At 56.1% G+C, this 10,914-nt stretch overlaps 1 protein-coding gene across 1 annotated transcript; it reads right to left on the bottom strand.

The window, feature by feature from the left end:
• Nucleotides 1-394: 394 nt before the first annotated feature.
• LOC104381906 (disintegrin and metalloproteinase domain-containing protein 2-like) lies at nt 395-9,450 on the bottom strand. The gene is made up of 20 exons (XM_086627982.1): nt 9,417-9,450; nt 9,247-9,302; nt 8,919-9,052; nt 8,443-8,521; nt 8,217-8,293; nt 7,820-8,012; nt 7,382-7,447; nt 7,050-7,121; nt 6,469-6,635; nt 5,930-6,011; nt 5,611-5,747; nt 4,755-4,941; nt 4,366-4,455; nt 3,825-4,023; nt 2,926-3,034; nt 2,413-2,596; nt 2,008-2,088; nt 912-1,047; nt 711-819; nt 395-506 (listed from the first exon to the last, which is right to left on the bottom strand). Exons 1-20 carry the CDS (start codon nt 9,448-9,450, stop codon nt 395-397), a joined length of 2,304 nt encoding a protein of 767 aa, XP_086484108.1.
• Between the last annotated feature and the right edge of the window lie 1,464 nt (nt 9,451-10,914).

The raw sequence follows: 10,914 nt of genomic DNA on the forward strand, positions 1-10,914 counted from the left end.
GGGAGCCAGGGTCTGGCTGCCCGATGGCCGGAGGGTCAGAGCAAACACGGCTAAAGGTTGGTGATAAGGCGTAGTCGTGGAGCAAACATTGTTCTCCATCCTCGTGGGCGTCCATCAGGGAAGCTCCCTTGGTGCAGGTGGAGGTGAGCTGGCTCCCCCTGACCCTCTCCTCGGAGCTGCAGGGATGCTCCGGGCTCCCATGGGAGGCTACATTGAAGAGGTCCGGGGGGCTTTAGGCTGGCTGGGCAGGGGGGGTGGCAGGGGCGGCCGGGGGGGTGCGGGCCAGGCTCTCACTCCCGCAGCGCCGCCAGGCGTGATCCCATCCTCCCGGCCGGTAACGGCCCCCCCGGCCCCGCACAGACGCGCGGACACGCGGCTCTGCTCAACCGCTTTATTAGCGCCCGCGCCACGGCCCCGGGTCTGGCTCTGACTCCGGGTCAAGGTCTGGGTCCAACTCCAGGTCCCACTCCGGGTCCGAGCGGTCGCTGCCCTCCTCGGCGGCGGAGCTGCACGGAGACAGCGGTGCCTCAGCCCTGGGATTCTCCTCATACCTCCCCAGGGATCACCCCACACCCCCCCCGAGGGAATCACCTCAGCCTCCACTCTCCTCCGTGGATTGCTGTGGCCCCATCCCGCCCCCCCGTTCCCCCAGGGATCCTGTGGCGAGAAGGGCCCCACTCACCCCCCCGGTGCTCGGGGGCTCCTAGCACTGCCGCTGCAGGACGAGGCAGGTGGCCTTGGCAAGGAGGAAGAGGAGGCAGAAGCTCAGCAGCAGCCAGAGCAGCTTTGTGTCCCACAGTTCCTGCTGCAGAGACAACCCTGGCAGGAGACAGCGCAGATGGCAGCGGGGGGGCCGCAGCTGTCGCCCTCCCTGCCCGTGCCAGGGACTCTGGCCGGGTGCCGCTCCCCACCCGCGCTGCGGTACTGACCCTTATCTGTCTCCCCGAGGCCGCTGCCGATGCTGCCCCCCCAGCGGGATCCCTTCCGTAGGCAGCTGGGGGGCTCCCAGCCGGGCTGGCAGTGGCACTGCCCCTTGTTATTGCAGACCTGAGTTGCCCGGGGGTGCACAGTAAGAGTTTGCAAATAATTTACGCAACGGATTCTCCTGCCCAGGTCGGGCAGGGACATGGCCACGCACACTTCCCGGCACTCTGGCAATTTAGGGAGCGTTTCAGACGAGGAACACACCATAAAGCGCAGGGTGTAATAGCCCCGAGACGTTGAACAAGATAAAACATCACCCTCCCGCGAAATCCACGAGCCGATAAGCAGAAAACAGGAGCAGCCTGACCCACTGCCAGCACTGCGGAGCCGGGCAGGGGTCTGCGGAGCCGGGCAGGGGTCTGCAGATCCTGGCAGCCCTCTGTGCAGCGCAGCGCAGCGCAGCTCCCCTGCTCCCTAAAACCACTCAACATTCTTTATCTACACTAGCTCCGCTTCCCTCAACTCTATGTTCCTTCGATTTTGCTTTCTTTCCACCCCACCACTCCGTAAACTAAACAAACCATCAAAATTCTTCATTGCAGTGAATAAAAACTGTCATTTTCTTTTGATACTGGTTTTAGGACCAGTAGTTTAAATGGCATATTAGCTGACAAGGTCAGCTTATGGGTGATAGAACAAGAGGAAATGGGCATAAGCTTAGTCAGGGGAGATTCAGGTTGGATGTTAGGAAGTATTTCTTCTCTGAAAGGGTTGTCAGCCACTGGAATAAGCTGCCCAGGGAGGTGGTTGAGTCCCCATCCCTGGATGTGTTTAAGAATAGGGTGGATGAGCTACTTGAGGATATGGTTTAATGGGGATTAGGGATGGTTGGACTCGATGATCTCTAAGGTCTTTTCCAACCTAGAAATCTATGAATCTATGAATCTATGAATCTATGAAGGTCATGAGTTTGTAGTACATCAGCCTAAAACGGGTCTTTGACCAGTTGCTGTATAAGCAGCACCAAATCCCTACAACAAAGCCGCCCTCCGCAGCCCACGCGCGCCGCGCGGAGTGACTCACGCCGTGGCCGTGGCACTTCACTTCGCTGTCACAGTCGTGCCCCAGGACGGAATGCGGGTGACACGTGTTGTTTATACACACCTACGAAAAACCACGGCAGCTCCAGCTCAGCGTTGTTTTACCATCACAGCACTCGACCCATCAGTCTCATGTCCCAAAACGGAGCGAACATATACTACTTCTAAAAAAACAACTGCGCTTTTAGAAAGCTACGGTTTCTGTCTTGGGGTTGGGTTATGTCCAGTGCTTACACTGCCCAAACCTTTCATGGAATGCCTGCATGTTCTCACAGCGTTTGTGAATACCAGGTACACTTACGCTGCAAAGGAGCGAGGATTTCTAAAACCTTGTTAACATTTACAATTTATATCTGGCATTTTAGAAGATTATAAAACGTTGTCTCACCTTTCCAGAACCACACTTTGTACCTGGGGGAACCAGAAGAGAGTCCAGTCTTGCTGGTGCATTCAAATAATCCAAGGATACACATAGATGCTCACGCACTCGGACGTAAAGAACAGCAGCAGCATCCGACGGAAACGGAGTGCTGGACGGGTACGTGCAAACTAACTTTCCACATCTGAGATTCCTATAAAATCAATTTGCACTGGATGTATAGGACACACACACACAGATATATATGTGCACTACCTGATGAAACACTAGAAACATTAAACAGCACAACACAAACCTGGAGCACTGCAAGACAAGAAAAAATAAGCGGAACTGGGAAGTCCAAGAGATGATCTGTGACTTAAGGCGGGACAAGAGACTAATACTGAGGAGAACACACACAGAACTCTGGTTATTGCTTCCCAAACCTCACTATCGACTGGAGCCTTGATGCGTTCCTTGACTGTAAAGTCCCAATCAAATCTGCATTTTTAGGGGAGCGAGTGCCCTTTCCCTGGAGCGTACCTCCAAGCACAGGACTTATAGCCTCCTCTGCGCTGGAGCCCACAGTGTCCAAATCTGTCCTGTCGACTATTGAGTTCCTCATAACAAGCCTCAGGAGCATTTTCTGAACCTACGAGTTTAGCAATAATATTTATTATCATTTAAAGGAACAAAAAGGGACATATTATGGCATCTAATAACTTAATTTTTCATCCTGTTCACAGGAGAATATAGATGCCATTTGCTAATTAGAGAAAACACAATACCTGTCCCTGAACTGCCAAACCCTCAGCAGTCCTGACCTCCAGAAACAGGGAATTAGCAAACAGCAGGTTACCTCTCTCATTAAGTTTGCTCACAGATAATAATTTGCTTTTTTTGTTGCAGCTTTCACTGTTATCAGTGAATAATTGGGAGAACTATGTGCTACCGAAGTGCATATTAACCAGATTCAAAACTGAGCTTGAAAAGCTTCTTAAAGCTCTGTCCTCCCCTCCTGGGGTGCCGCACTCCACCCCTCCGCCCTCCTTTCAGGTACTGCCCCCCACCCTTCCCAGGCATCCCCGTCTCCACTCTCCCTCCTGCCCCCCGACCGCACGCACGAGGAGCGGGACACGAGGCACCCGTCTTGCACGGAGCGCTGTGCCGCATCGCTCCTACCGGAGACGCGCCAGTGCGGTCCCGAAAAAACCCTCCTGCTTCAACAGGCACTTGAAATTGGGTTCAGGCTCACGGGGGAAGTGTCAGAAACGAGTTACCAATCAACCACAAACCCTCATTTCCACCAAAACCAGGCGAAAAAGACACGACGAGACCGACCTGAGATGGGTGCTTTAAAGAGCAAAGACACAAACTGAGCGTGGTTCCTGCTGCGGCCAGGCAGCGCCAGCAGTACCAGTGCAACCAGAGCAGCCTCTCACCTCTCCCGTAGAGCCGCCGGCACTGCAGGTCCGGAGACTGGCAGCGTCCCTTGTAGCAGTAGCCGGTGCCATGCTCGCAGCTGTGCCCGTCCTGCACGTGCAGGTCGGGGGGGCAGGACGCGGAGGACCCGTTGCAGAACTCGGCCAGGTCGCACTGCGCGTCGGCGGCGGGGCGGCACTGCCAGTGTTTCTGCTTGAACTGGCGGAGGAGGCAGAGACGACTCTTCTCTCCATCGTCCCACACCCACCGGCACGGTCCCCTCTCCCGCCCCGCACAGCCCGTCCCGACCCATCCTGAGACACATTCCTGGTCCCTCGGGACCCCCCGAGGCGCTCAGCTCACCGCACACGTTACACTGCCCAGGACAGCCTTCCCCCAGTAATATTCCTCCTGGGGTTTTGAGGAGCTGGACTGGGGATCTCTTCCCAGGAACCCCTCCGATTGCACAGCAGAAAGTTTGCCTCCACCCTTCAGCATGGGAACATATTTTTCTCCAAAAATAAATAACTATCTTGTAATAATTGTAAAACCATGCCTTACCTGACATTCATCACAGCATAATCCAACGGAACATTTCACTCCTGGCTTAAACTGACACGTCTTAGTGCAGCATTTATCCTTCAAGCACGCCTGAGGACACATCGTAAAACCACACGTTCTACTTTTTCGTTCTCCCTGAGCTTTTCACTGTCAGAGGGAGTGCCCTCCCTTCTGATGCCCAAAACGTTATACTTGGGCAGTATCTCCCAGAAGAAAGTGGGCAAAGCTGCCATCAGATGGATGTCAACACAGAAACGATCTAAAACCAGACACAATCCCTCTTGGGCTGCCCTCTGCTTCAGCTGTGCCCCTAGTCTCAAGGGTCCGTTATTCCAGACATGCAGACAGCACAAACGTACACGTTGAGCCATAATTCCCGCAGCACCCACCTTCGCCGTGCCGCAGTCGCACTGCTCGCCGGGCTCCACCACGCCGTTGCCGCAGGTGGCCCCTCTCTGGTGGGACAGTCCGGTCAAGCGGGGTCTACTGAAAAGGCACGTGCCTCTGTCGTGCTTCAGGAAGGCTTCGAAGTCCCTGATGCTGCAGCTGCTGAAGACTTTTGCCCCACTGAAATGTCTAAAACAAAGCAGTTATCCACACTTGTCTTCACACATCTACTGCCGTTCGGTCTCTCGAATCTCTGTGCAATTCAAGGACTCGTTCAGAAGACAGAATGATAGAATGGTTTGGTTGGACGGGACCTTAAGGATCATCTAGTTCCAACCGCTCTGCCGTGGGCAGGGACAGATGCTGGCACAGGGCGCAGTGGTCCCCTGGGCGTATCTCCGTTCACTTGTCAAACTAGATTTTACCAGGCATTATGAACAAAGATTGAGAAGCGTTCAGGAACATCTTGCTTTTGGAGAGAAAAGGTCTGCTTTTTCAAATAAAGCACTGAATTACTAATTTAATATTCTTTTTTTTCCTTCCTAAAGCAATAAAAGCAGGTATTTCTGATTTGTTTGGTAATTTTTGCAACAGAATGGCATTCGCCCCAGACACCTCTGCTGAGAGGACACCCCACGGTGATCCCCGCCACACGACTGCGGTGCCGTGCCCACTCAGCCGGGTGGCAGGTGGCACACGGCTGGACGGGCTGGACGGCGCTGGCCATGGCCGTGGCACCAACCTGGCAGCTGCCAGGATCCCCGATCTCCCCCAGTGTGTCCTGCCCACCCGCCCCATCTGACCCGGGCACTGCAGCCCCGGCAGCGCGTGGGCAATGCTGAGACCCGACCAACTCACAGCGCCTCCGGGCTCATGATGCAGATGCGGCCGGGGCAGCGGCAGGCATGGGGGTCGTCGTAGCTCATGCCCAGGCTGCGTCCCAGCAGCTGGGCCAGGAGGATGGAGAAGGACTCCAGCGTCGTGGCCTCTCGGTACTGGAGGGAGGAGAGAGCCAGGCTGCCGCAGCTGTGCCTTCCCCATGGACCCCAGCTCCGGGCGCAGATGCTCCTGCCCATCCCCATCCCTGCTGCCCGTGGGCCAGCTCTGGCTTCGCGGAGCCGTGCTGACCCCCGGCTGGGCTGACACCCCCAGGCTGGGGGCACAGGCAACACCGTACCACGGCCACTGCGCCCGCAGCGTCCCTCTCACACGCCTTTTCCGCAGCTGTTGTGCCCACGAACGTTGCCTGGTCCCTGTACCTGGAACACACGCGCGCTCACCGGCCGTCCGACCCGGGACGCCCCGTCGCTGCGGGTAAGTGGGGGATCCCGGGTCCGAACAGCCCGAGTCCCCCGCAGCCCCCCCGGCTGCTCCGCTGTCCCCTCGTGCCCCCGGCAGCCCGGGGTCTGCATGGCAGCCAGCACCGTGCCCAGTGCCAGGCTGAGAGTGGGGCTGTGGTCGTCCCCTTGCCGGGGCAGCAGTGGAGCCTCCTCAGCCAGGGGCTGCGGGCATGGGCGGCACAGCCACATGCACTCCATCGCCGCCGAAAGGAGGCTGGAGGGTATGTCTTGAAAGAAATTCTTTCAGAATATTAAGGAATTAGGAAATAGGTAAGGAATAAGTTTCTCTTAAAAAAACATTTTTCATGAGAATCTTTGTAGTTCATCCTGATTTCTGCCACGTAACCTTTAACGGGCAGGGAAATCTTTCTCTTACACCAACAGATAAGCCGCGTCATACGACGGCTGAGCGAGGTGTGACTGTTCCCACTCTGAAAAGCGCTGTAGAAGGTCGTCTGCTTCCCCCGCTGTCGATATTTTATTCTCCTCTGTCCAGAGCTCCAGGGAGGACAGCACGATGGTAACATTAAGAGGATTAAACATCTGAAAGTGTAAGAGAGGAAACGCCTCTGTTGCTGTCCGCTGGACGGAACTTTCCTTGACACCAACTTGTCGCAGTTGAAGACTGACCCCGAGCAGCCAACAGGAGCTCTGGCGCGGACCGTCCCGCCAGCGCCGCTGCCGCTTTCAAAGAGCGTGTTCACAGCTGCTGAGCCAAACCTTTGGATTAGCCCACTAGGACTAAACCCTCGCCCACAAGCCCGGACCAGGCTGCCAAGAAGGAGCTCCTGCCAGGCCATGCCCAACTGTCACAGCCGAAGCATCGCGAGCCAAGACCTGGAATTTAAGTTTATGTAACCCCCTCCTAAAACCGAAAGCAGCCAGGAAACGGGCGACCACTACTAACATCAAACCCCCATCACCTTGCTACAACATAAACCAGACTTTAAAACTTACGTTGTTGACTAAATTGAAGACTTGGATTATCTTCTGCATTGCAGCATTCTTGTCTGAACCCATATAGTTGTACTGAAAAATAACCCAAGAGGACATAAAAGGGGAGAAGGCGTTTACCACGACGAAGCAGAACAATGTTGAAACACCGACACAATTCCCAACATCCAACTGTGTAAATGCAAACTAGAAATTTTCATTCTTTCCTACAAAATCCACAGTACACATACCTGTTCAAAATGGAAAATTAATACTGACAAAAGCTGGGAAGCAGTACCATTTTTATGCTCATAGAAGTCAGGCAAAGAAGGAGAAAACGACTGGCATGGACTCACCAAAGCCTTGTCCAACACTACGTGCACTTCGAAGTATTTGGGAGATTGTGCAGCAGCTGACAGGGGCTGAAAAAGAAACCGGTCTCCAGTGCTATTTATTCCTACACTCTGCAGCCACCTTGTTCCTGAGGTTTGCCCCACCACTCGAGTGTCCATTCAAAAGCAACACTCTGATGCCATCTCCAAATTCCCATAAGGTAAGAGGCCGCTCTCACGCGGCCATCGCTGACGTTTTTCAGAGCCATTCCAATGCCTCTCGTAGGCACCGGCTGAGTAACGACACAGGCAACACGCCAACGCACGCGCTGGCACTCCTGAACATCCCCCCCCCCAATCTCTGCCCGTCCAGACCACATCAGACAAAGCCTCCTGCAGGATCGGACCCCTCCGCACATGACGGGGACGTCAGCACCACCGTGAGCACAGGCACCTGCTCACCTCGTTGCCTCCGTGCGCTTCCATGGGCAGCTCTTCCGCTGCCAGCCCGCCGGGCCCTCTCTGGGGGTGGCCACTGGCCAGGAGGGATCCTGCTGCCCTCTCATCACCCACTCGGTACACGAAGTGCTTGAAGGCAGAGGAATAACCCAGGGGCTCGATCCCGTAGCTGACGTTCTCAAACTGCAGCAAGCCCCTGCCACGGTGACGGTGCGTCATTTGCCACTGGGCGCTGGCAGCCACCCAGGGAGGCTGCCCCAGCTCAGCCCCAGCCCCAGCTCAGCCCCAGCCCCCTTCGAGCGGGGCTGCCAGGGCGTCCCTGGGCTCACCCGCGGCAAAGGCGCGGCAGCGCCCGCCGGCACTAATGGGCAGAGCAGCGCCAGGGGTGATGGTTCGTTACCTGAGCCCCGAGCAGGTGCTGAGGGTCACTGCTGAGCTGGGGAAGCCCTCGACGTACCCCCGGTAGCAGCAGCCTCCCTGTGTCACGACAGAGGACGAGGAGCCCCTTCCTCAGCCACGAAGGTGACTCCCCCACCCATCACCCAAACAGCTGCACTGCACAGCTGGACAGCAGCTCCACACAGCAACGCTTACGGTACAAAAACCCCAACGCCACCCGAGGTTACCTCGATATGGGGCAAGTCAGAGTGCAAAGATCCCTTCTCATCGTACGTGTAAATCCTGAAATCATCAGATAAAAAGAATCTAGAACAGAAAAACAATGAAAACCTCTGAAAATGCTCTGAAATGGTCTTACCCAGAGTTTCTTGAGCTTATCCCAGGTCCTGCAGCCTGTGCAGAACCAGAACCCGCTGGCATCAGGGCTCATGGGCACAAACACCCCTCAAACCCTCCTGCACCCCTGGTCACCCCTCGGCACACACACACACACATCCCCCGTGGGCTTTGGGACGTGTCTGCAGCGGGGCACGATCCCGGTGCCTGCAGAGGCTGGAATCAGACCGAGGGAGCCGCGCCAGTGTGGAGGCCCGGTGGGAATCGCCCCGCAGCCTGGCACCGTCCCGCGCCAGGGCAGAGCACACGGCCCGGCAGCCGCCAGGGAACGGGACAGCGGCGATCGGACGGGGCGATGCCAACTTACTGCTGCTGCAGGCGCACGGTGCGCGGGCTCCCCTCGATCCCGAGGACGTAGGACACCGCGTCCTTGCGCGTGCGGAAAGCAAAGAAAGGGAGAATTAGGGACGACGACCCCGTCAACGTGTGCTCCGAGGGCAGCTACAACCGCTGCGGTGAAGCACAAGAGTTCGGTGCTTCCCCAGGAGCAGGCACGGGCTGTGCCATGCTGGCAGCACGGCAACGGTGCCTCAGCTACAGCTGCTGGCACATCTGTACCCCCAACCCCGCAGCTGGAGATCGCGGTCTCCTCCGCACCCCTGGACACCCCCAAAGCCGTGTGCCCGCCGCAGTACCGTTGTGTTGGCAGGAAGCCGCAGCGGCACCGTGATCTGGGCCACGACCTGCAAGCCTGGAGGGGAGAGAGACCCGTGGGGTGCCAACACCAGCCCTGGCACTGGCCCCGGCGCTGTGGGGTGGCCCCAAGAGCTGGGGTGCCCGGGGCGGGGGGCTGGCCCAGACTCACTCAGCAGCAGCAGCAGCGCCCGGCGCAGCTCCATCACCCACCCAGTAACGGCCCCACCTGTCCCGGTAACGGCTCCGCCCGCCCAGTAACGGATCCACCCACCCTGCCCGCCCAGTAAGGGCCCCACCGCCCGTTAACGGATCCACCCGCCCGGGGAAGCAGAGGCGGACCCGAGCACCTTGTACAAAACCAGCATCTTTATTGCTCGTTTGTTTCTTACAAAGGGGGTCGGTACAGCCCTTCCGTCAGCGCCCGGCGGCACCAGAGCGACGCCGCGCAGCGAGCGGGCACGGTGCCGCGGGGCGCGAGGCTGGAACGCGTGCGGGATGCGGACATCGCCTCCGCTCCCTCCGCACCTACTCGGGGGACAGGGATAAGCGCACACTTTAAAAAGAAAAGTCAGTAGTCATCTTCAATATTCAGCACATGTAAAATGTCCTTTCCATAGGATCCGTCTCCTTTCCATAGGATCGCTGCTAAAATCCGCGTGTTCGCTGCCTGGCACTGCCACCCCGCAAATATTGCTCACGTGCACGCTGGAAGTATAAAAACTCTTTATCTATTAAAAGGCACCATTTTCAGCATAGTTTAGTTCACACATACAGCTTCAACTACAGCTCAGTACGTGTCTCCGGGCTGACTTCATCCCCTGGATTCCCTCCTCTCGTCCCCACCCTCCGCAGCCGCCGCTGCCCGCAGAGGCCCGTGCGGGCGTCCGCTTCGTCCGGCTGCGAAGCTCATCGTCACGGACAGAGAGCCCAGGCTGAGTAGTATACAACAAAAATTAGGAAGTGATTATCTTGGAACAAACAGAAGACCCCCACGACTACGTCTGGTGATACTCCAGGTGACATTTTACATATTTTAATAGTGTTATAAATCTTAGTCTAAGTTTATGGGAAACCACAGGAGTTCAAGTATTTTATTACTGCAAATGCAAACACTATATATATATATATCTTTATATAATGTATTTACAGAGCAAAATAAATTTTTTTGGCAATACTACGGGGGATTTTTACAGAGTGAGCTTGTACTTGGCGGCCAGCACAAAGTGAGAAAGCCAAGCACTCTCTTCAGTACTTGTTTCACTCTTAGCAAGGCTGTGCAACAGATTGCTGTTTGTGACCACCAGCGTCCAGTTCCTACCACGGCACGACAGTACCAGGACTAACAGACCTCCTCTCCTCGGCCAGCACACGAAACGCTGAACGTCCCTTTCCAGAAAAAGGTTTAAAACCTCCTTCAGTCGGCGGTGTAGGAAGGGACGGCCGTCCGACCTCCTGCAGGTTCGCCTGTGTGAGCATCCTGCCTGGCACAAAAAGGTGTGAGGATGAGGTGAAAGGGCTGTGTTAGCCAACAGGTTCCTGCTCAAAGTGCTCAGAGAAGCTCAGGTGGTTTGGGCAGACAGCTGTTTTTTGCCTCTCAGGGTTCTGCAGGGACTTGTACTCAGTCTTTAGATCCAAGAGAAAATCTAAGAGCACCCTGGTTTTCAAAA

The sequence above is a fragment of the Tauraco erythrolophus genome, chromosome 29 (genome assembly GCF_009769465.1).
Source record: "Tauraco erythrolophus isolate bTauEry1 chromosome 29, bTauEry1.pri, whole genome shotgun sequence".
Classification (NCBI taxonomy): Eukaryota; Metazoa; Chordata; class Aves; order Musophagiformes; family Musophagidae; genus Tauraco; species Tauraco erythrolophus.

What these genes read in the sequence shown, in the direction of transcription:
- LOC104381906 (XM_086627982.1), bottom strand. Translation starts at nt 9,450, where the DNA reads ATGGAGCTGCGCCGGGCGCTGCTGCTGCTGCTGA. An exon ending in GGCTTCCTGCCAACACAACG is followed by an intron (nt 9,053 to 9,246) that starts GTACTGCGGCGG and finishes CAGCGGTTGTAG; the next exon opens with CTGCCCTCGGAGCACACGTT. An exon ending in ATCATGAGCCCGGAGGCGCT is followed by an intron (nt 4,942 to 5,610) that starts GTGAGTTGGTCG and finishes GCTTTGTTTTAG; the next exon opens with ACATTTCAGTGGGGCAAAAG.